This window comes from Littorina saxatilis, linkage group LG3 (assembly GCF_037325665.1).
Source record: "Littorina saxatilis isolate snail1 linkage group LG3, US_GU_Lsax_2.0, whole genome shotgun sequence".
Taxonomy (NCBI): Eukaryota; Metazoa; Mollusca; class Gastropoda; order Littorinimorpha; family Littorinidae; genus Littorina; species Littorina saxatilis.
In genome coordinates this window covers 32,846,271-32,872,213 of record NC_090247.1, presented here as the reverse complement: position 1 = coordinate 32,872,213, position 25,943 = coordinate 32,846,271, and the positions used below count along the sequence as shown (strand labels likewise).

Genomic DNA, 25,943 nt, shown 5'->3' with positions numbered 1-25,943 from the left:
CACCATAGATATCCTCGACGACCGGAGGGGCTTGTGTATTGGATGTCACATGATTATGGTGACTAAAGCTCTTCCACTGTTGGTCATCTTCGCAACGGATGCGGGAGAGCGCATAATAATAATTTTGAATACAATAAAAGTCCTGACTTTGGTGGGACAAGTCATATATTATACAGTCCCGTCAAATCAATGTCTTTTCACTCTTAGTGACTTATTAAAATGTTAAAAACTGAGCTCTGTGGGCTTCTAATGAAAAAGTGAATTAATCCCTTGAGAATTTGAACGCATGCATAAATCGCAGTGAAAACTTACCAAAGTAGTCCAAAGAAAATAATGGTTGTTTTTTTACTGCCATGATGTTCAAAATGTGTTTTTTCGTATTGTGAACAAGCTGACAGTCACCACAAACGTAAATTACGACTTTTTACGCAAAGATCTCTGGATCTGGATCTGGTATAGGTACGTTGCAGGAGCCAGTGTTAGTTATCAAGATAAGAAAGACGAGCAAATTGATCATAAACGTCAATGAAACTGAGGGTTTAAGCCATGTTTATATGGCTTTGCAACAGATTTTTTTCTTCTTTTCATTTTCAAAGGTGAGCATGTTCTGCCCTCACCATCAGGCTTTTCTGCAAGTCAGCTGGAGGAAAAAAAAGTGGTTGCAAATTTCTTACATTAAGGTTCTATCTACGTTCTGTGTGTTTTTGTGTGTGTGGTCATTATCATAACATAAAAATGTCTTATTGTGCCACAATGACTGTTCGTAGGTAGATATCATCCTGAACTCAGGTCAAAATGAGTTCGGCTCATTCTATCCCTGACAGGATGCCTTGGTTTTCTTTGTCTGGCGAGGAAATGGATTTTTTTTTACATATTTAGATCTTTTCGTAATGTGTTATGGATGTAAGCAGATTCGCGTTTGTCGATAATGATTTTTCATGGTGTTGAGTAATTTTTAAATTACAAAGGAATTGATATGTAAGACAGTTTCAAGAGAGCTATTTTTCGCGGCTGTATTAATTTACTGTGCAAACAACTCTAAATATGGCAAAAGTGTCACATGATAATCAACTGTTTGGTTTCCGCGCTCGCTGGAGCAGACGATTTTTTGACAGTGATGCAATCATATATTACGGTCTCCTTCCGGCAGCAGTCCCAAAATTTCGACTTGTTTTGACCTTAGAACGATGTCTTTATCATAACTGTGAAGAACAGAACGGAGATCACTGTCGAAGTCGGCCAATCTGCAATCATTTTCGTCTCACGAACACTGCTCGTGAACATATGGGAGATAACTCTGTATTCTTGTTTTGATAGATTCGCGTAGGACTCTAGCGTCCGGTCAGAGATATAACTGGCGATAGCCGTTGAGCGATGATGATCAGAATGAGGTAGATATGTATGTCTTTGCTATTGTTATTCAAATTTCATGCTTAATGCATACCCTAATACTCAAAGTCATTAATCACATATTAGAACACACGGCTATGGTTAGATTTCTAAAGCTGCTCCTTCTTTTGAGCATATCACCTGTTGTAAATTTTCTGTTATGCTTGACATTGTTTAATTCATGCCATTTTCATGTGAATGGTTATACTGTATATGTATTACAACGGCAGGTTGTCAGAGAAGGTATTGGGCATCTTCAGTTATCAAAGAACTCTGCATGGGGTAGGTTAAGTTAGCTACTTTCACTCTCTATCTGTCACACACACACACACACACACACACACACACACACACACACACACACACACAGCTTTCAAATTTTGGAAGGAAGAAGTTGTACAATTTGCTTGATCTTGCTTTATTTGATCCAATTTTTTTGTGTTCAAAGCAAAATAAAATAATTTTTCAAATGAAAGACAACTTTAAGTACAAAAAAGAAAGCATTAACAGTTCAGAGAGCCAATCATGTACAAAATAAAATATTCTGTGAAGTATTCTACCTTTTCAAACTTTAAAAAAACGCTACAACCCCATCAGAATTATTAGACCAACTGGGAAAGCATGCGCAGCTCGAAAGAGAGTAAATACAACAAATGAAGTAAAAAAGTAAATCTGTAACTTACAGATATTATTGCAATCATTTAACATTAACAATTGAACATTAACTAATCAACTTAATACAAATATTCTGGGTTGAAATATAAGCTGGTTAAACATTGATCAAATACATCATGCAAGAACCAAACGCCCACAAATTAACACGAAAAAGGAAACCTTTACACCTGATAAATAAGAAGCAACAGCAAAACCATGTCAAATGCATATCAATTTCACAAACAAGGAAATTATAATTCTCTTTTTACATTCAACCTATACATTCCATAAACACCAAACATCTCATCCAACCTCCCTATCCCGAATCGTTCCACAAGTCATTCTTGAGCCAAAAGACTAAGGCCAACAAAAGATTTGTATATCAAACTTCAAAGAAATAAACAAAAGCAAAGTATTTGCTGAAAATGTTCCAAATCATTCACTATTGAACTGTGTTAAAAATTCTGTTATGGCTTATTAACCAATAGAAAGACATGAATCAAAAAATGTCTCTCTCAAATCTTTCATTCCATTCACAAATTTGATCATAAGGTTATGCCTGATTACTAGGGCTTATTATCACTAACCAAAGTCCAAATATAAGTGCATACACATGATGGTAATGCTAGTGGTGTGTACATGTACCCATACCTTCGTGAGTGCATGTTTGTGCATGTGTGCGTGTGTGCGTGTGTGTGACAGCATACATCTGCGTGACTAAAGCCCACAAAGTTCCATGCATCACATTTTTTATCCTTGTTCACAGATATGTCTCTCAATGTTCCTGTCCTCATGAAGCCTATAATGCTGTCCTCCAAACAAGGTCCATGTCCAATGCGTTTATTTTTACTTTTTACAGGGTGGTGCAGCATTTTCCTACAAGCTTGCCAGAATGCCTGTCGTCTGCAAAACAAAAGCAATCAACAGAAGAATTATTTTGAGCAGCAGATGAGGGCTAGAAAACAAACAAACAAACAAGACAGACAGACAGACAACACAAGACAAGACAAGACGAGACAGACAGCACAGCAGATCAAGGTGAAGAAAAATGAAACAGAGACAGACATCTAAAAGTCTAAATATCTAAAAGTCAAGTCTGTGGTACACAATAATACAAGACAATGGTTTGAGAATAGAGATGATACACAAGATTTGTCATGACACACATATAAGATAAAATGTCCAACATTCCTTAGCCGTCTCTTCCCATATTTCCATGCTGAACAGTATTACCTGTTACTTTATATCACTTTCTGTTAAGTCATACAAATAAATGCTTAGCATCATGAGAACACAGATTAGAATAGACTTTGTCACTAGCGGTGGTTTGTTATTAATGTACACATTAGAATAGACTTTGTCACTAGCGGTGGTTTGTTATTAATGTACACATTAGAATAGACTTTGTCTCTAGCGGTGGTTTGTTATTAATGTACACATTAGAATAGACTTTGTCACTAGCGGTGGTTTGTTATTAATGTACACATTAGAATGATAACTGTGATTTAGCAGACATGTGTAAAATAAATTACTGCACAACATTTTTAGAAAAGACGAACTTCTCACAATTAATACCAACAAGACGCTAATGTCTAACCAGTGATACTTAAAACAATTAACAGTTATAGAGACACCAACATCTGACTTTGTCATTACATGTACTATGTAATGTGTTAAATGATCTACTTAACTTTGCTAGAGAGGTTACAGCGTTAGTATAAAAAAGAAAATATTCTTAGAACCTTCGTCCCATCTAAGGTTACCAAAACCTTTCTTGTATGACATCTTTCTTGATGCAGACTTGTGCGAGTGTTGGTGGTGGTCTGATGGTGTATACATGTACATGAAAGTGGGAAGAGCTGTCCATGACAGAAGCCTGTAGATCCATACTCTTATTCTTGCCCTTCAAACAGGTTCTATCTATAAGTATAACCCAGTGTTCATAAAAAAAATATAATTAATGTTTGTCAGTGAAAAGAAAAATGAGGCACTAGTGACTAAACAATATCTGATATAAGTGGGCTGGTTATATTTTGTTAGTTCATGGACATCAAAGAAGGATTACTGAAGTATCACAAGCAAAAAACAGCTAATCAGAATGATAAGAAGCAGTAAAGTTAGCACTGTAACTATGCAAGCAAGTAAGTAAAATTAGTGTCCCGGTACACTGACAGATTATTAGTATTGATTGTATGTTAAGTGCACAAATGCTTACACATACATTGTGTGTATATATATAATTATATATATCCTTAAGATTCTGACAACATAAGCCACAGTTGCAAATCTGAATAAGCAGTGGGAACACAATGAAAATTGCTTTGAGCAAACAAATAATCAAACAAACAACCACTTATTCCGCGCCCTCAAAGCACCCATAGTTCAGAGGAAGACCTATACACATACACATGTATCAAATCTAGTAAAAAGTTTTTTGTACATTTCTTTTCTACATCCCAATCCAAGCTTTCTGTTGTAAATATTTGATGTATAAATATGTTCAGCCAAGCAAATGCAAGAAAAAATTCCATAATTGCACCAGTTATTCTATTTACATACGCATCTTTTCAGAGCAAATACCCACTGTTGGCTGTACACAAGAGCACAGATGCATTGTGATTACAGTCTAGTAATTCCTGCCTGAAGCCTAGTAATATGGATGCCGTTACTCTGTAAGAAAGTTGATGCACAAATAAAAGTGAGAGAAGAAACAAAGAAATCCTTTTGTGTGGGATATACATGTACTGTGACAAAACAGCAGTGTGCCTATATGAACTGTAGCAGAATATCTGGAACCTCACAGAATATGTGCCCACGTGTTAAAACACACAGACACACAAGATGCTGCTTAGATAACTTCAACACAAGTGAATGCAGTGAAACTTAAGTAAGCACTGTCATACAGTGGTAGCTCCCTTAACAACACCTTACGACTAATTTTTTTTGGTCACATTAATTTTCTTTCTATTTCTTACCTCTATATTACCCCCCCCCCCCCCCCCCCCCTTTGATAAGACATACGACCAACCATCAGTGGACTTATAACGACTTTTCCGCAAATTATCAAGTTTGGTTTATGCGAAAAAGGTGCTGAAATTCTTTCGGTGTATATTACTTCGGCACGCAAACTGAAGTACAGCCACGGTTTTCATAATGTTGAATGTTTTTTTCAGCTGATTACTTTATTTGTCAAAAAAATGCTCATTTGCTGGATCTTTAAAGAACTTTGCAACAAGTACAACCATACACGCATGCGAAGTTACAAAATTGCCATGAAAGTAATCCGCATTTCCTACTAGCCTTGGCTACCAAAAAACGAAATTTTGCGATGTATGTCAGCAAAGCTTGTGCTCACGTTTTCTTCCTAGCTATAAAATGGCCGACGAACATGTTTTTGAAATCTGGAACTGTTTTTTGTGAACGAGTGACGTGATATGCAAGCACACATTTGTCTGAATCAATACAGTCTCTCGCAGAATCGAGTGCAGTAGTTTAGTGTCCTCAATGACTCAATCCTGTCAATAGTCCGCAATGTAGTTATGTCCCATGAAGGAACGAGTCAAATTTCATTGTCAAAACTAAGGCGTTTCGCAATGAATTTGCATCAGTTTCAATACACTGCCGCAGTTCTTTACGTCTGCATACAAAGGTTTATAACTTCGGCACCCTGCGTTTGGAACCCTGTTCTTTTCGGGGGTTTGTATGAGTAGTATCGACATAGATGTGTATGCTTTTGTTCGACCCTTGTGTGTTTACTGACCGCTGAGTAGTTACGGGGAGGTAAATTTAAACAACCAAATATGTGTGGGCAATTAATCTGATAGTCAACTGGTTACCATAAACGTTTAAGGAAAGAAGAACATGATCACATTGCGGGTGGCATCAAGCAAAATGCCCATGACATTCCCGATCATTGACTGACCAGGACACTGACGTAACAAACCAAAACTCTATATTACGACCCCTCAATATATTTATTTATTTATATGGGAGATTTATATAGCGCTTGACGTTCTCTAAACGCTTTACATATTAATTTCTGCCGTGTGAGATGGAATTTTTTTACACAATATATCACGCATTCACATCGGCCAGTAAATCTCAAGCCATTACAGCAAATATTTACTTTTCACGGCCTATTATTCCAAGTCACACGGGTATTTGGTGGACATTTTTTTTATCTATGCCTATACATTTTTGCCAGGAAAGACCCTTTTGTCAATCGTGGGATCTTTAACGTGCACACCCCAATGTAGTGTACACGAAGGGCCCTCAGTTTTTCGTCTCATCCGAAAGACTAGCACTTGAACCCACCACCTGGGCAAGGAAAGGGAGAAGAAATTTGCTTACGCCCCGACCCAGGGTCGAACTCACAACCTCTCGCTTCCAAGGCAAGTGCACTTTACCACTCGGCAACCCTTTCCTTTAACAACTGAATTTCAGTTACATTTTAAAAGTTGTTAGACAGAGGTACCACTGTACAATATTTTTAAAGTGAAGACAACTTGCACAAAAAGGCACAAACAAAAAGGCACAACTTCTCTGGGAAATAATATTATGAACATTCATTATTTTAGAATAAACTTTTTAAACAAAGGAAGACAAACATTAACAGCAATACATAACTCACTATACTCACTTCCAGAAGGTTTCTAGTTCTTCCACAGAATAACAATGCATTAATTTTTCTGGCTAAAAAACTGGCTACAAGAAAATATGGCAAGTACACTAAATGTACCTTGTAAAGCACCATAAAAAAACACACACATTGAGGATAAATTGACAAGACGGAAGTGCAGCATACAGGTCTAGGCTAGCACAGAAACATAATGCTCTAGCTCTTTCTGGCAACTACAGTGGTACCTGCAATGTGAGGCCCCTCTGATGAGAGAACACGATAGGCACCTTCTGTAGTCCCCGTGTCTATTATTTTGGCAAAAAATACCTGTAAGAGGAATTACCTCCCAGGAAAGGACATCTGCAGTCCTGTCATCTCCATCCCAAAAATGACCTGTCACGAAATGACGCCTGTAACGTAGGGACACTTTTGGCTGGTCCCAAGGGCATCCTTTCTTCACCGGTACCACTGTAGCTCCCTCTCTTCTCCTTACCCTGATCTTCCCCTAATCCCCACCCCTTCCTCCTCCCCGGCCCCTCTTTTCAATTTCTCTTTTACAACATTTATATTCACCTCAGGCTTCTTGAAAGCATCCAGAGATTTCCGCAGTCGGCTGCCAAAGTCGGCATCCACCTGACTGAAGTTGCTGACCGCTCTCTGTTGGATAAAGTCCTGGGCGTCCTTCAGGTGACCGGCAATGTTCTCGATCAGACGAGCACGCTCCTCTGGTTTCAGAACCTGGAAAAAGTGAGTCAAGGGGTTTAGTTTAAACCTGGAAGAAAAATAGTAATGTTACATGCAGGCACAGATGAAAATACGCTAAGACCCGCGCCTGCCTCCTCCATGACCTTCCTTTGCTCTCTATGCATCTAGAATAATTTCAGCATAATACGGAACAATATAATCCAGTTCTCTCTGGAAATCTCAAAAGATTTCAATGTTAAGTGACCTCCATCTTCGCTTTTCCCACTCTCTGCAGAATCCCAAACTTTTGCTGTCTACTATGTTTAACTTACTGTGTAAATCATTTTACAATGACTGAAAATGTCTCGGAACCATCCTCAATACATTCGCCTCCACTAAAAACACCTGCCGCGGGTCATTTTGTGCCATGTAAGCAACTCATAGATACACACACACTTGTACTTTTCTCCAAACACATCATAACCTACATACTTCTAAATGATGTAGTTTCAGATTTGTGATCACTGTGACAGAACACCGCCCTGCAGGCCATGTGAATCATCCACTCTGTTTAACTGAGCATTCAAAGATTTTACAGACGCACCACACCAACAACAAAGACTGTTGCTATCCTGACTTCTCCAAGCCATCCAAATGACACTAACACCAACCCTCTGAGGACTGAGTACAACTACCAATATGGTGGTTATCTTCCCCTTTGGATGACAGAGCTTGTAACTGGTGAGAAATGACAGTGACACCAAGCATACCTTGTTGTAAAAGGTTGTAATTTGTGAGAAATGACAGACACCAAGCTTACCTTAGTGTAAAAGGTTATAACTTTTGAGAAATAACAGTGACACCAAGCATACCTGGTTGTAAAATAATGTCACTTGCGAGAAGTTGTCATCGTCAGCGGTGTTGTAGCGCTGAACGTCTCCAGAGAAGGGGCAAGGACACTCCAGATTCTTGGTGTTGTCCACAGGGCCGGAGAAGCTGTTGGGGTAGTAGTTGGGGGCACCAGCTGAAAAAAAGGAAGAAAAGCTTGACAGCTCTGTTGGTAGTGCACTGGCTGGCTTGGAAGCCAGTTGGTTGGTGTGGGTTTGACTTTTTATCGGTGTTGAACACCCCTGTGTGAGGGATAAAGATCTGAAGTTCACAGCGAAAGTCTCAGGGCTTGGAAAACACCTTTCTTTTCCCAAGGAGAAAGCAACACACATTTCCTTGAAGGTAACCTCACAGAACTGTATGTGCATGAGATAGAAAGAGCAAGATGGAGAGAGAGAAAGTGTGTATGAGTTGTTCTTTGCTACTGGTCACAAGTGGGGGTCAGCTCACACGGACGCATTTTTCAATACAGTCTAGGGAAGAAACTGGTCACAAAGCACCCAGTACATGCCAGAGAGATAGGAGAATCGGCACAATTAAAGAAAATACCAAAATCATTCAATAGATATGGAAATATTAAGATTTACTGTGAAAATGCTAGCAAAAATGGCGTCCAAAAACGGGAACGCCCAATTGGTGCGTCTTTGAAGACTTACCTCCCGTTCTGTGTTGTTGAAAATAGTCGTGTTTGTGCTGTTTTTGTTGAAATAGTATCTAATAAAATTGATGCAGTTCTTGAAATGTTGCAAATTATTGTTGTCTTTGTGAAATGCGAGAGTGTTCTGAGGCGTAATCTACATACGGCTGATGTCCCACATAGGGTACCCCACTTCGATCAGCGTATCACTCCAAATGAGCTTCATAGTAGAAAAGCAGATACACTACCAAAACACTGCATAACAGATCTACAAGACTGAGCCAGAATCATTGAAATTTACTTCCTGTATAAATTATTGCAATCAAATTTGTTCACGCCGTCCCACATGCAACGCAGGTTACCCTCGCCTTCGATTCAAAGTAACTCCACTCTGACTGAATTACCATCGAAACGCAGATAACGAACTGATTCGGAGATTACACGCCACACATTTATGATATTTTACACACAAATTTCAACTGTGTTGTTTCGCGATAAAGAGCCATAAACAAACAAATGTGGCGCCGTCACGTCGCCTCGGAAGGAGAAACGCAGGTTACCAAGAGGTTGTTTCCGATACCTGTCTGATTAAAATCGTCGTTTTTCACAAATGAAGGCTCTTTGGCAGATCTGGCGAGTTGGAAACTGTCTATGAACTTTCATTTAATGTCAAATGCGTACATTCTTGTCGATATTGTTACCTTTGGGTTCATAAAGGAAGTCAATGGTCATGTTTTTCAAAAGTGACTTTTGTCAGCATAGAACTTACTGTGCTTCGATTATTGACTGAGAAGAATCTTCCGATGACACTAGTTCATTTCACTACGCGACTGCAGATCTGCAAGGAAACTTATGGCAGGGGAAATAAGCTTAACTGAAGACAAATAAGCGGAGTAACTGTTCTTCAACGGATTGCTCTCACTGATCTAAATATTTAGATCTTGTCGTCTGCTAGTCTGCTAGTAAGTAGTCTTCGGTCGTGTGAAAGTCAAATCTATTTCGACTGTGTGCATCGATCCCCAACTCAACTCAACTCAAATTTTATTGGCTTCAATTTTCATAGAAGAATTTGTCTTGCGCTTGGGAGAAAGTAAGAGTATAACATATAGTGTAGTGAAATGTTGATCTTTGATGATTTGGCAACATAACTTCGCTAAATGTGCTTCGAGTGTATCTCCCCGTTAACCATTTGAAAACGTCTTTTAACAAGACCATGTTTCGACAGCCCCGACGGGGAGGATCCTCGATAGCTCACAGGGTATATAATGTTTTCCGCCGTTTTTTAAAGAATCCTGTCAAATTTGCTATTCCAAAAGTACCCTATGACACGACTCGAGTGGCAAAGAACATTCTCTGCAATTCTTGTCTCAGTCCGTGCAGCCGTTTTGGGTCCTATCGTCATCATACAAACATACACACAGACACACAAAAACCAGCTTTAAAAGTTAGATTATGTAAGAACCATGTGAAGCAGTGATTTTTTCTTATGTACATCAGATATTACAGTATTTCTGCTTTATGAAAAGCTATATTTCAAAAACAAAACTAGAGATTTGAATTTTGACCACTTTTCCCCCTTTCTGTCACTAGTACTGAAGAACAACTCTTCTTTCTTTATTTGGTGTTTAACGTCGTTTTCAACCACGAAGGTTATATCGCGACGAGGGAAAGGGGGGAGATGGGATAGGGGAAAGGGGGGAGATGGGATAGAGCCACGTATACAAGGAGAGTACCAACATTTCCTTGTTTCCTTGTTTGCAACCAAAAATATGCAATGTTGCATGAACAATAATAAAATTTAGGCTGAACAATGCTTTGTTGTCACATTGTTGGGAAATTTGGGTCGATTCTTTTCAGTGGAAATTAATGGCAACAATTCCCAGCTATGGGTCAAATAGCCGGGCAGGATAGGCTCGTCAACCCTGGCAGGCAGCTATCCTAAGAGAAGACCACCCTGAATTCAAAACGAGGGTAGAGGAGGCTCATCATCCATGGAAGGAAACTCGTCTAGGAGAAGGAAAACTCCGAAATGAAACCCACGCAGTCCCTTGAAGACGGAACGGCACTGGCCTTTTTAGGCGGGGAGCAGACCGGGTGCCTACGCTACTTTTGACAAATGGTTGTGTCATCAACGAATTAACGTGATGGTGTCGTCTTCATGGGTCGCAGCCAGGTGAAGACTGTGCCGGGCCCTCAGCCTCGAAGGTGCCCACCCAATGCGACTGGCGACTCCCACCCAATGGCAACAAGAGTTGCGCTACCCAGGAGTGTGCCTGTTTAGATGTAATCACCCACTTGCACTTCTGGCAGAATTACCAAGGTCTTTTACGTGCCATGGCAATGACATTAGGATGGGACAAATAAATTGTCTCAAAGTCATCACATAAAATTGACCTGTCTCTTTCCTAGTCTGGATTCAAACCTGTGATCTGAGGAACACAAATCCAGTACGTACTATGCCAAGCGAGCTACCACGTCTCTAATGGATGGACAACAAAAGAGTTTACACGTACCCTGGTTTTCGACACACTGCGGTCCGTCACGCTGGTAGTTCTTGACCCTGTTGTTAAAGGGGCAGTTGACCGGCAGCTGCAGGTAGTTACTGCCCAGGCGATGGCGGTGGGTGTCAGAGTACGAGTACAAGCGACCCTAAAACAGAATTCATAGGATTGAAGCAGTTGAGGTACCTTCCCTCTGTGTGCATGTATAAAATATGATGTGTTGTCAAACATAAAAAGACTCTTATAATCTAGTTAACTAACTCAAATAACAATGTCACACTGCTGTAAGTTTTGAAAGCAAAAGCGATAACAAATATGTGCTTTCTTTGTTAATCAACAGAAGAACTTTATTTGGTGTTTTACGTCGTTTTCAACCACGAAGGTTATATCGCGACGGGGAAAGGGGGGAGATGGGATAGAGCCACTTGTCAATTGTTTCTTGTTCACAAAAGCACTAATCAAAAATTTGCTCCAGGGGCTTGCAACGTAGTACAATGTATGACCTTACTGGGAGAATGCAAGTTTCCAGTACAAAGGACTTAACATTTCTTACATACTGCTTGACTAAAATCTTTACAAAAATTGACTATATTCTATACAAGAAACACTTAACAAGGGTAAAAAGAGAAACAGAATCCGTTAGTCGCCTCTTACGACATGCTGGGGAGCATCGGGTAAATTCTTCCCCCTAACCCGCGGGGGGTATCAACAGAAGAAGAAGGAAGGGACTTTCATACTTTGATAACCAGAGAAGAACTTGCATTGGAACTACCTTTGAGAACATAACTGCGAAGCAAACACTGTTACTTCAAACACAAAGTCTATTAAAGGATGCTTCCTGACTACATCTTTACTTTCAATAAATGTTCCCCTCTTTAACTTAAATGAGAAATCTGTTATGCAGACAAAATACATCGTTGAGTACCCACCTGCAGCATTTTGTCTGGGCTGGCCTCGATGCCAGGCACCATGTGGATGGGGGAAAAGGCAATCTGTTCCACCTCTGCGAAATAGTTCTTGGGGTTGCGGTTCAGCACCATGCGGCCCACAGGGATCAGAGGGAACTCGCTGTGGGGCCAGACCTAAAAAGTGACCATGGTGAAGGCAAAAATGAAGTTGGACCTTTGTGTGCAGACTCTCCTCGGTGTCCGAACACCCCCGTGTGTACACGCAAGCACAAGACCAAGTGCGCACGAAAAAGATCCTGTAATCCATGTCAGAGTTCGGTGGGTTAGAGAAACACGAAAATACCCAGCATGCTTCCTCCGAAAACGGCGTATGGCTGCCTGAATGGCGGGGTAAAAAACGGTCATACACGTAAAATTCCACTCGTGCAAAAAACACGAGTGTATGTGGGAGTTTCAGCCCACGAACGCAGAAGAAGAAGAAGTTGGATGAATCTGCCCTGCCTGAACATCCTGGTCCACGAAAACAAACCAACAACCAGTCTTCCTCGTTCACCAACAAAATATCAATGCAATCAATTAACAGAAAACCAAAGAAAGACATTAAAGTGGATTCAAGGTTTATGATCAAATGTCACATAGCAGAAGAAAAAGAAAACAATGAAAAAACAAACAAACAGCAAACAACAGATGACTTAAAAAACAAAACACATCTTCGAATGCATCCCTTCCAGCAAAAAAAAAGGCCTGAAATGAATCAGTTAGGCATATCTACTTTCACCACCTGTCTCATCTCGTTTACCTCAATTCGTGGGTAAGAATAAGGACAAAGAATGTAAAATGTGACAAGCTAATGCGAACTTCACAACCTAGAGTTATGTCAACTTTTTTCATAAAGAGCTAAATAAGAAATAATTTTTTTTATATATAAACAAAACATTCCAAGTGTACCTTTGTCAGATCAAAAGGATTCCAGCGGAATTTCTCAGCCTCCTCAAAGGTCATGACCTGGATGTACATTGTCCAGGTGGGGAAGTTGCCATCGGCGATAGCATTGTAGAGGTCACGCTGGGCATAGTCAGGGTCACTGCCTGAGAGGTTATCCGCCCTGTCAGCCATCATGTTCTTGATGCCCTGGTCTGTCTGTTGGGATAGATGCAAGAACTAGGCACTTCAGTATATATATACCTCTTCATTGAATGTGCCTATGCACAAGAAACACCAGTCAAAATTGGTGAAAATCTGTAATCATGCATAACAAGATCTGCAGTGTAACCTTGCAGCTTGTGATCAAATTGATGATCAGTTACTTAGCCCCTTTCATTTTTTTTAGAAAGTCACTGTGTGATGCACCTTGATATCGACCACAATGATGAACCAATCTCCAAAGAGGGCTTCACCTCTCTTGCAATGTGATCAGCTTAAATACAAAGCCTCAGCCTGCCCATCCCATGTGAAAATAAACTGAGAATAATTAATTACACTCTGATAGTTCAAAACTAATAATCGTAAACACACGCTCTCACTTACACACATTTTCATACACACAATTATACCCAGTGACCCTCCATTCACACCACCCTCCACACACTCACCCTCCACACACACACACACACACAAACACACACCCTCCATCCAGCCTCTCAACGACACACACATGCGTACACACAGTACCTTGAAGTGGAACTTGCAGTAGACGGCCTTGTTGTCCTTGTTGACCATTTTGAAGGTGTGGCTACCGTAGCCGTTCATGTGGCGGTAGCCGTCGGGTGTGCCACGGTCCGAGAACAGGAAGGACACCTGGTGAGTGGTCTCCGGCCGGAGGGTGATGAAATCCCAGAACATGTCGGGGTCCTGAGATTTTCAAAAATTAAGAGAATGAAGTCCCTCTTGAAAGCAAAACTAAGAGAACTAAGCGCTACTTAATACAAAACTAGAGCATCGAGTACAGATCTTGCAGTCAACTCAAGACTGTCCCCCTCTTGGTCAGCCAGGATGCCTCGCTCAAAGCTAACTGGGTGAAAGCGTGAACAAGAAATTAAAAAAAAAAGGATGTAACTTTTGTGGCATAATCTAGTTCGTAAATAATGTCACACTGCGGTAGATTATGATCTATCAACATGCATGTGCTGTTTCCGCACCACCCTCCTGACCACACGACACACAGAACTTCTAATCAAAGACACACACAAAAAAGTTTAAATTCATCTGAATCTACTGCAGTACATCTTTTAATAAAAATTCAACACACCTTCAGGTTGGTAGCAGGATTCCTCTTCTGTGTGTGGATAAAGCTTGGAAACTGGAACATGCAAGAACAGCCTATATGAGTTTCAGGTGAAAAGAATTACATAAAGATAAAGTGAATGAAGAGTGTATGCAAAAGCTCAAATGTGTTGTGATTATATTTTTCTCATGTGTGTGTGTGTGTGTGTGCACGCGTATGCAGCTGTCAGTGTGTGACATTTTTGTGTGTGAAAAACAGAGAGAGCAAACAGAGAGAGCAAACATGAGAGAGAGAGAGAGAGAGAGAGAGAGAGAGAGAGAGAGGAAGTTGGAGAGAAAAACAGAGACAGACAGAAAGAGAACGCATGTGCACACACCCACACACAACCTACCAGTATAGGGTCCCTGATGAAGAAGATGGGAGTGTTGTTGCCCACCAAATCCCAGTTGCCTTCCTCCGTATACATCTTGACCGCAAAGCCACGAGGGTCCCTGGCTGTGTCCGCAGACCCCTTCTCTCCACCTGGATGTTCACAGGCATGGAAAAGAATTAACGCAGTGCACAGAACAATCTTTTGCTAGTAAGCAACTTCTTTTTCTTGTCGTTCGCTGTTAGATCGTCAGTCCGGACTGCAGGATGAAACGTGCTGTCCTCTCAGGAAGCAACTGATTGTACATGATTTTGACTTATCAGCTTTTCTCCCCGACATGTAGTTTTTTTAATCAGAGAAATACGTAAAGAGGTGTATTAATGTATCTGTTGGAAACTAATCACAGAGTAAACTGTTGAAATAACTCACCCACAGTAGAAAATCGAATAGCCAGAGGTGTTTTCTTGCCAATTTCGCTGAAGACATTGGCTTTGCAGTACTTTGAGATGTCATGAGTGATTTCCAAGTAACCAAAGGCACCTGAAAAGAAATGAAAAATATTGTTGCATGAACAAACAGAAACAAAAAAATCATTCGCTGCAGGGAAAAAAATAATTTTATTTACTTTACCCAGCAACTTGTTACCAGTATATAACACTGAACTGTAAATAAGACTGCAATAAACATCATGTGTCCTTTACACTTGTCTTTTCTTGTGTGCATGTGTGTTCAGCTCATACTCGAGTCAAGTCAAGGTTGATGGCCGCAAACTCTCACAGCTGCCGTGCATGATGATCAGGTGGCGTTCAATAGGGATCAAGAAGCAGGTGCAACTTTGTGCATCAGCAAAGTTGAACTGTTCATACCTAACTGTTGACCTTAGCCACCTTCCCAATAGCAACAAACTTCTCAGTTCAAGGGCGAGTGCAAAGAGAATTTGTTGTTGCAGTTTAATTGTTGCGTTAGCTATGACAAGCCAAGGTGATGTGGACACTGAGTGAAGTGTCCAGTGTTGTTCCCAGACTCACAAGACAATAGGTCAGTTGGGCTTCGATTAAAAATATGTATAGGTCCAATGTTCTTGCTACTAAAAGCTTGTTCTGTCAGACAACTTCCTACCTATCGACGGTTGACTTGCAAGGGGTCAGACCAATGCATCAGGTCAAAAAAGTATGCGTCGGTGACCGAAGACTGAGACCTGAGAACAACACTGGTGTGTAAAGGCGTACAGGTGTACATTAACAAGCCATATGGATCTGAGAGACTAGATTAAGATGTATATGTGGATTGAACCTAACCGGGAAGCATTATGAGGCCCTATAAATCACCCCACGTGCACACACACACACATGCGCAAAAAAACAAGAAAAAAAAGACAATTGCACACACCAAATTAGAGATTTAACTCAATAACTGAGAGATTACGAAAATGTGATGTAGAGAAATGTCTCATTAAGAAAAATGCCTTTATTTTAAAAAGAACATGAAGACATCAAAAATGAAAGTGAATGAATAGCTTGTTTCATTCCGCTTAATTTGGTCTGATTCTCACTGGAAGCCAAAGTGTGCTTATACATGTATGAACAAGAGCACTTCTGGATGCAACTGTGCTTGTGTGCCTTCAGCTATCTGCAGTATTTATTGTAATTATGCTCTCAATATACTGAGTTCTGGCAACCTGTATCTGAATACTAATTGATTATATCATGCATCCCAAGTTACTAGTTTTGGTGCAAAAATATCCTGTATGTTTCATTTAGTTCTTTTAGGCTGACAGATTGTTTTGATATCGCTTTACACAACTTGTTGTCTTTTTCCCTTCTGGAGTATTGGTATTCCTGCTTCTGGTCCGAACTAAAGTCTTGTATGTTGTATCTATACATTAAACTGTCGCACTCTAAACTACAAGAAAGGAGGGGGATATTGGAAATAAAGACTCAGAAGTGCATTTATTTAAGTAAATTATCTTGTCTGTTTCGCTTGAATTATTTACATTTTCACTAGTTAGTTACCCAGCAGATATGACTGGCCTTCACTAAAATCACGGAGACGCATCCCTCTCAGGGCCTCAGTTGATTATGTAGCGTAGTTGACATTGACCTCAGTTTTTTGCATATCAAACTCAGATAAGTGGTACCGAATACGTTTGCCTTCTTGTTTTCAGGTCAGATACGGACAGCCCTAAAAACACGGACAGCCCTAAAAACACGACTTGTTTATAAAGGTACCTAAATCACCTGAGTTACCCTTTCTTATCTTGCACACCCCTGTACAAGCAAACTGAAAACAGTACAATGGCCTATAAAAGGACAAAAGGAAGGTTTTCTAAGCCAGCAGTTTGAGGGGCGAGTACAGAGTTTTCAGTGTAAAAAAACTCTGAAAATTGACCACTTTATAGTTTATTGTTCACTAACATACATGAGTCACTTACACATTTTAGTGCAATTATAAGTACACTACTTCATGCCCATTTCCATAATTTGCATAATTTTCAACAAAACAAACATTCAAATTCCATCACAACATGTTTAAAAAAAAAGTTATCTTATTTACCTGCTTGCATGACTATACTGATGTTTTTTTCGGTGTTCCAAAGAGAAATTAGGACTGTGAGAAAACAACATCAATGCTTGGTAGGGAATTAAAAAAAAAAAGTTATTGTGTATCAGGTGAAATCTAGTACAAGTAGATAATTAAATTTGGGAGATAATTGCCCTTTGGCAAAAAATGTGCTTGACTGAATGACATGCCCCACACTCTGAACTGTTCAAATAGCACATGAATTCATGGCCACCAAAAGTGTTTACAAAAATACCTTTATCAAGTGCATACATTTTTATGTAAATAAACATATATGTATCGATTGGACATTGGATTTCCCTTCTTTGAGCCATGTGACGTCAGAGGCCTACAAAACTTCATATTTGGGCGTTTCAGGTTGACCGAAACTTCAAAGGAACTACAAAACACACGTCCTGTGTTTGATTGCATGTGTGTGCTCGTTCAATCGTCAAAACAACAACAAAGTCAGTACATGACGTGTGTTTTGTTGTTCCTTTGAAGTTTCGGTCAACCTGAAACGCCCTAATATGAAGCCTATGTGTTTGATTGCATGTGTGTGTGCTCGTTCAATCGTCAAAACAACAACAAAGTCAGTACCTGAAAGGAATTCGATCGATACATAAATGTCATTTGCGTTTTTGACCAAAATATGACATTTTACACAGATCTCGACAGTCATTGTTCACCCTCGACCGCTATCGCGGTCTCGGAGAACAATGACTGTCTCAATCTGTGTAAAATGTCATATTTTGGTCAAAAACGCAAATAACGTATAATCTGCGCAATTCAACAGGGCCATGGAAAAATAACACATGACAAAATAACCCTATCAAGACAACTGACAGTCACACTGTGAGAAGTTAAAACTTCTTCAAAGGCTAACAGGCTGGCTAGTAGACTTCTCAAACTGACACCACCCCCCCTAAACGACCATACACTTTTTTTTGTAACCATAAAACCATGAGTAAGAAGCACCGATCATTGCTGTATTTTGCAATTTCATCATTAATTTTGTTCTGGTTCTGTTCTCACCAGACATTTGATAAGGAGTAAATAGGTCAGATTATTGCAATTTTTTAATGAATGGACATTTTTCATGACAGTGACCTCGTGTTTCCAAGTGATGTTGTTTGACTTTAGGTGTACTTAGATAAGATAGCGAGATTTTATAACCAGTGTCTGTGCAAACAGACATTATACCTGCACATGCAGACGTTACTTAATGTTGACTATACTGTAGTTACGTAATGAAAGGTTACAGCACTGAAGATCAGCAAATTCATGCATGAATGATAGCAAGTCATATACACTAATAAAATATGTCAGTTATCTTAAGGGCACTTTATTTCTAGGGATCTGAAGTAATTGGCATGGAAAGAAGAAACTTGGTTTGAACATGACAGATTAGCTGATAGAAAACACTAGGATCCTTGAAATGCTCTGTTTGCAAGACCAGAATTTATCAAAGTCATTCACTATATTACTTGATGTTCGGAACAATTTAACTTCCTGTGTTATGAGTAAAACTGTATAGAACAGTCCATTATTTGTGCTTGTCACTGGTCTGATTCAACAAACATGGATCTCAGTTTGCTCTTTTATTTACACTTGTCTGTACAGTCAAGAATTTAAGGAAGGTCTTCTAACTCTTTTATTTACATATTTTACTCTACAGGCAATTTACTGCCTATCATTTTGGCTTAAGTGTCACTGATTCGACTCAAGTTTACTCTTTTATTTACTATTGACTGTGCAGTCAACTTTACTAAGAATCCTTTTCATCATATACTGTACTCACTTCCTTGTTTTATTTACACTCATGCTTCCACAACATCTAATGTCATCATTATTTTGCAAAATTGAATAATTTGTTAAGAAATGTGCATATCAAAATGATGAGTCACATGTGTTACTCTATGCTCAACTGGAAAACATAAATGTTCCGTACAGACTGACTAAAAAAAAAAGGTAAAGAAATGGGTAAATCAAATGCACGCACAACAGACCCAAACTCCTTCAAATGTGAATGGTTAGAAATAACATTGCACATGCATCTTACGTCATCGTGAATGCTGAATGCAGAACATTATCAAACACTTCCATGGTCCAGATAAGCAAGCAGCATGTCATGAGATGCAAATGTCTCTCAAACAGCTATGTTTTTTGTAAAGGATGTGTGGTGGGTAAACACACTACACTGTATATCATGTACATTTATAGACTTGCCAGTCATTTTGTTACTGAAGTTACTTTGCTTCTCAGAATGTGTTTGCAGAAAGATTGATCCACTTCTCTTGTACCAATAATGCATATCTTTAGAAAATAAATTGTGGACTTTAAGGGCGATGTTTTAAGAAGCAAACAAATCAAAAGTTCTGTTGCTTTCAAAGAGAACAACATTGTGATCAAACAATTCAGCTGACACTATCAAGCTGTCTGATATGTAAGAATTCTGTATTTGCACACTTGACGGCTAGCATGAAGAGTAAATAAATAGTAATCATTTTTGGTTTCTGTTTTGTGTTTGTTTATGAAGGATGCTTTATAACATCAAACATGGATCCCACACCGATTGGACCTTTTGTGAATTTTAGGAAAAGGTTGGTGTCTCTGAAGGACTCAGGAGTTCCCAGTAATGTACATTCAGTGCTTTGAATAAGCGACCTTCATCCTTGAAACTGCATGATCCAACGTTATTTTCATTATGAAGTGCGTGTGTGCCACATTCAAATTCCACTAATAGTTCTTTTAGTGGCTGATTTTGTTTATTTGGATAATTACTACACCGGAATATTCATGAACTTTTAATTTTATTTGCTTTGAAGGTTGAGTCAATGTTAGATGGATCTTAGCCCTAAAAACAATGTGCTTTAACTGGTAAAATCCAATTTCAGTGTCCGAATTACCTAATTCTTTGTCATCAGTTCACTTATGTAGAGAAATATGTCCTAAAACATAAAATAAGGACTCCAGACTGCATTATTCTTATGTAGTAGGCCAAATTATTGCTTATTTTCACCACTTCTGCAAATTAAGTTTTGTACCTTGCAAAAGTACTTCTTTGAATTTGCAACTGAAAATGTTTAACATTACCTAAAATACAATCTTCTGCAGTGTTTGCAGAAGTCTAAGCAATATGCTAATGACTGTGGATAAAATGCAACTCCAGTCTCCATTATTTAAAACAACAACAACAAAACAATGAGAAACAAGAGAGAACGGACATGCCTAACCTAGAGCTCATTTAAAAGACTCTCCTGATAACTCAGAAGAGTGAGAAATGTTTGTTTTAAAGACAAAGAAAAAAGAGAAGAACAAATAAGAAATAATGACTGCACCAAAGTTCTCAGACCAAAATGAGTTTAAGCAGATTTTTGGCCCTGTTTCAACATTCAGGCTGACTGACTGCATAATAAGCTTGCAAAGGCATTAAAGCAGGGACGTCTGTATAGGCTTCACAGTTAAAGCAACACAACCCTTTTATTCTGTATTCAATAGCCTCCAGAAGATGAGGACTGAAACCTTTATTGTGACACGCCCCATAAAGTTCTCATTCATTTTGTGAACCCCCGAGTCAAATATCTGCCAATCTTCCAGCTTTAGCTGCAGATGTAAGAGGAAGAAGAAAAAGAAGAATAAGAGGGCTACATGGAGGACAAGGGGGAAGAAGGCAAAGGCAAAGGAAGAGAATAAGATCAATATCAACAAAAAGGACGTATCAAAACAGACGAATCAACAATAACTTAAATGACATGCATCCTGAATTACTATTTGAAAGTTCCCCTCAAAAATAGTACGCACCTGTACAGCCTTTTTTAATTCTATTTTATTATTTCCCCCTCCCAGGCATGTCATCATATTAAGATATATAGCTGACATTAGTTACATACAGATCCTTCAAGATGCATGATGTACAAGTCAACAATAATTTAAGTGCATCCTTAATTACAGTCAAAAACTTCTTGTTCTAGTCTGCCTGAGGGGCAGGTGAATAAAAAATAAATAAAAAAAGCAATTTGTGTATAGTGTTTATCACGAAAAGTTGTTCAAGACTATTGGTATTATCTTCTGTTAAATTGACTTGTTTGAGCCGTTTGAGCAATGACACATACATTTTCACAGATCAAGAGGAAAAATCACCAAATGTACACCCTAAATGAGCCCAACGCTCAATGTCACATTTCTATGTATTTGTTTGAACTCTTGTGCTTCTTAAAACTGTCACGCTCATGAACTTGATCGAGAAATGCAGTGAAACAGAACTTGACAAGTGTGAAAAACTTGCACCACCTGACTGAGGCTAGAGACATTGTGCGTCACTGAGGCTCCTCGGAGTTTGAAATTTACTCACTTTTGTTCTTATCACTCTACACTTTACCAGGGTAGAGAAAAAAGATTAAGAGTAGCACTAAACCCTTTTAACACAAGATAGTACTAATTGACCTGAACAACTTTTGTTCTCAAGCAATACATAAAAATTGCTTTGATTTTTTTTTAATCACAAAAAACATCCACCACTGGCCCCCGAGATCTTTCTTTTTCTTGGTAGCCAAAAAAACAAAAAAACAAAAACAACCACACAATCCCCCCTCCCCCAACAACAAAAAAACGGAAAAACACAACTACCACCACACACACACAAACATGTCGTCATCACATTCACTTCAGACATAGCTGGCATAATTTAGATACAGATCATTGAAGGTGTACATGTATAATGCATTTCCCCCTGCTGGGGTGGGTGTACTGAAACTTGCTGCCTCAGGCTGACTTGCACAAAATTATAACATCCTGTTTGTGCTTGTCAGAATGCAGCAGAAATCATGAATCAGCTCAAATGTTGAGGTCTGGTGATCTAAAGACTTGCGTTTCATTGTTTATTTTGTTGTTGTGTTTTGTTTGTGAGAGGGGCTGGGGTATTGTGGGTTTGAGATGCAAAACATGACAGGCACATAAAGTCGGAGGCCATATTCCTTAAATAGACAGAGAGAGGCCTACAGCCTATACACACAGCTACTCTAAAGGCTGGACATATAACACAAACTTGGGTAATAAAAGGTTTTTATAGAAAAGCAGAATGGCACATTTTACTTTTAAGTTAATAGCCCCTTTTTGTTTCTAAAGCACAAGGTAGCTGAGATGTGTGCAGGTTTTAAAGAAGCAGTCTCAAGCTGAGAAGCCCTCTATCTCTACGTTTTGCACAGACAGCAACTGCTATTTCTAAACAAAAACAGAACATGATTTCTATTCCTTCCTTTTCATAAAAAGTTACTTGAAAATCCACGCTTTTACTAGTTGTAAAATCCAGATACATTAATGGGGAAATAAAAGTTTGAGCTCAATCATGTTTCCAGCAGCTGGCAGGTTGACTACTTCAGGAGAAGACAAAAAATGCATGAGGGGCATTTTCTGCGTTAGTTTTAAATTATGTTTAGTTTACATAACACTAACAGGCAGGCACTTTTAATGGAAACACAGCATTCTGGCCAGAAACACTTATAGTTTGTTACAACTATCACATGTACACATTTAAAAAAAAAAAGAAGTTCTTTTAGTAGGAACAAACTCTTTATTTTCAAGAGGGAAGTAACCCCAGACTAAACCATAACTTTCACATTGCGCTTTGCATCTCATTTGGTATTCACCACATCAGCTTAGGGGCCTTCCATAAAAGACAACCATAAACTTCAGTATCACCATAAAAGAGGCTGATCAAATCAACTATATGCAAAACCAAAACAGCAGACTTCTCAGCTGCATCTGGGGTGTGATGTGGTTACGTGTGATGTGGTTTCGTGTGATGTGGTTTTGTGTGTGTGTGTGTGTGTGTGTGTGTGTGTGTGTGTGTGTGTGTGTGTGTGTGTGTGTACATGCCACTTCCATTCAGTATACTGTTTGTTTTTGTTCAAAGAATCTCTCTTCTCCCTTCAAGAAAGATTTTGTTCAAACACTTGAATCAAAAAGGATATTGACGCCTATAGCGCTGTACCTCACTGTTTTTTGATGCAGCTACAATAAACACACAAATTCTCACTCACTTTGAAGAAAATTGAAGATAACATACATTGAAATTTATAGACACTTGAAAAGAAGAAAATAAATATCAGTCAAGTGAGACAAAATATCAAAAATTTAAAAAAAAAGGTACAATGAATCAACCAAAGCAGTACTTCACCATTTCTTCCTGAAAAGGATGATCATGCATACAGTGGGCAGCCATTCTAATAAAGGAACTCTAATGATGTCAAGGAAAAGTATCCTTAGCAGATGCCGAAAATATTTATGTTTTACTGCCGAATAACGGGGCGGGGATGTAGCTCAGTCGGTAGCGCGCTGGATTTGTATCCAGTTGGCCGCTGTCAGCGTGAGTTCGTCCCCACGTTCGGCGAGAGATTTATTTCTCAGAGTCAACTTTGTGTGCAGACTCTCCTCGGTGTCCGAACACCCCCGTGTGTACACGCAAGCACAAGACCAAGACCAAGTGCGCACGAAAAAGATCCTGTAATCCATGTCAGAGTTCGGTGGGTTATAGAAACACGAAAATACCCAGCATGCTTCCTCCAAAAACGGCGTATGGCTGCCTAAATGGCGGGGTAAAAAACGGTCATACACGTAAAATTCCACTCGTGCAAAAAACACGAGTGTACGTGGGAGTTTCAGCCCACGAACGCAGAAGAAGAAGACTGCCAAATAACTGAAGTGCATTTTTTTCATGGAATAACCCAATGTTGTCTTCGTTGTTGTGTAGATTTACTTTCTTTCCGGCAATTTTCACAAAATCGTCATTTAGCTTTGGCAATTTTCTGAAGTTTAAGATACAGTCCTTGCCATCACCTTTGTCCCACCATAAAAAAGGCATACCTGCCAAAGGTTTTCACTTTTGGAGATTTAAAACTGTTTAAGTGTTCTGCTGACTGCCAACGCCAAATAACAACCCTGCTTTAGTAGTAGAAGGGGTCAAATGTTCCCCCATCAACTGTATGTAGAGGGGAGGAGAAGGCATCTCCTTGCCATTCTGGGTACATCATTCATACAGATTCACATAATAATAGAGTATTTAATGTATGATGCGACCAGTGATATATTTATATATATATATAGCCACCTGAGCCTTTTGCGTGCACCACTCGTTCAGGGATGCGCTCGCGGTTGAAGTGGGCCATTTCATCTGTGTAGACAAAGTCCTGCAGCAGCATGGGACCTTTGGGACCAACAGTCAGTGACGCCAACTTGTTGCCCACAGGGGCCCCTGTGCCCGTCGTCAGGGTCTCAGGTTTCTGAAAAAAAGTTTGATCAATCAAAAAGTGATTTTTTTCCAATCTACCCTCATGCAATTCTATCATATTTGCTTCTTAATTTTTTCGAACGTATAGGCCTTCTCCTCATAAGGCACATTGTCAAACTAACAAATGAAAAAAAGAACCGGATAAATAGACAATTGAAGTACATAATATATATATATATATATATATATGCCCCTAACATATATATATATATATATATATATATACATATATTGTAACAACATTTTTAGATTAATAAAAGTTAAACTTAATGATCACAATTAAGCTCTGAAAGCTTTTTAATTGATTGATCGCTTAATGTTTTCATTAGATTACGTCCATAACTAGCAATCTTTAATTAAGATAATAGTTTTGTGCATTATTAATATCACATTCACAAAGTTGCTCAAATTTTCATTATCACACACACATGTATACATACACATGTATGATTCTGAATCTTCCACATACAGAATTAGATCAGAAACACAATTATCTGCAAAATCTTCAGAACAAAAGGTTCACTGTACATAGACATACTACATATATTTACAAAGCATGATCAAGAAGGGACTAGCCAAGACAATGCGTACATTACAGTAACAACAGAGAAAATATGGCCAATCTCAAAAAATGAATCGAAACAGCCAAGAAAATTACGTACAGTAACGGTGTCTTTGAACTCCTTGAGTTGGTTGGTACATTTGTCCCTGTTGGCCATGGCTGCAGATGGTGTTATTTCTGCTAGATTCTTCAGCAGTGACTATAATAACCTGAGAAACGTCCCCACGTTTTTCTGCGTCCACACTGCTTGGACTTAAGGACCGCAACTGAAAAGTTACAGTTCAACGCACCAAAATGCAATGATGCGGCCTTGACATTGATCTGCGCAGTTCAAAGTGCGCTCGGAGGCCCTGTCAGGGTTAGGAGTCATTTTTAAATCTTCACGATCACTCGTTGATATTTCAGGGCACTTCGTGAACATTCGCAGAGACTATAGAGTACACAGTCTCTGATATTAGACACAAAGTCAACCCTGTCCTTTAATGTTACCAGCAAAAGAATGTGAGAATTTATCTCAACGTGAAATTCTAACGCAGTATTATGAATACTACTAAAAGTTTCAGCCAGACACATGACATAGGCACCTGAAATAATTTTAGATAGAGGAAAACGTTTCAGTGTTGTTCTAGGGCAGTGTCGGGTGTAGAGAGGTGCTATAATG

At 39.2% G+C, this 25,943-nt stretch overlaps 1 protein-coding gene across 7 annotated transcripts; it reads right to left on the bottom strand.

Moving 5' to 3' along the window:
- Nucleotides 1-1,783: 1,783 nt before the first annotated feature.
- On the bottom strand, nucleotides 1,784-25,581 carry LOC138962183 (catalase-like). Of its 7 annotated transcripts, none has more exons than XR_011454432.1 (13): nucleotides 25,383-25,581; nucleotides 24,541-24,712; nucleotides 15,303-15,413; nucleotides 14,895-15,025; nucleotides 14,528-14,578; nucleotides 13,951-14,130; nucleotides 13,228-13,419; nucleotides 12,301-12,453; nucleotides 11,384-11,519; nucleotides 8,218-8,369; nucleotides 7,235-7,399; nucleotides 6,394-6,475; nucleotides 1,784-2,946 (listed from the first exon to the last, which is right to left on the bottom strand). XR_011454432.1 is itself a non-coding variant. In XM_070333912.1 (13 exons), exons 1-12 carry the CDS (start codon nucleotides 25,437-25,439, stop codon nucleotides 6,446-6,448), a joined length of 1,530 nt encoding a protein of 509 aa, XP_070190013.1. In that variant the 5' UTR covers nucleotides 25,440-25,581; the 3' UTR covers nucleotides 1,784-2,946; nucleotides 6,418-6,445. The 7 variants fall into 7 exon arrangements, 5 of the variants coding, with proteins under 5 accessions (XP_070190013.1, XP_070190014.1, XP_070190012.1 ...); XR_011454431.1 differs by lacking the exon at nucleotides 6,394-6,475 and adding an exon at nucleotides 4,603-4,713 and having other exon boundaries at nucleotides 25,383-25,580; XM_070333912.1 differs by having other exon boundaries at nucleotides 6,418-6,475.
- Nucleotides 25,582-25,943: the final 362 nt, after the last annotated feature.

Bases quoted from the DNA above. Each gene is read 5' to 3' on its own strand.
- LOC138962183 (XM_070333911.1), bottom strand. From the start codon at position 25,439: ATGGCCAACAGGGACAAATGTACCAACCAACTCAAGGAGTTCAAAGAC. The intron at 15,026-15,302 runs GTGAGTTATTTC...GTGAACATCCAG, and splicing joins TATTCGATTTTCTACTGTGG to GTGGAGAGAAGGGGTCTGCG. The intron at 14,579-14,894 runs GTAGGTTGTGTG...TGCATGTTCCAG, and splicing joins TCATCAGGGACCCTATACTG to TTTCCAAGCTTTATCCACAC.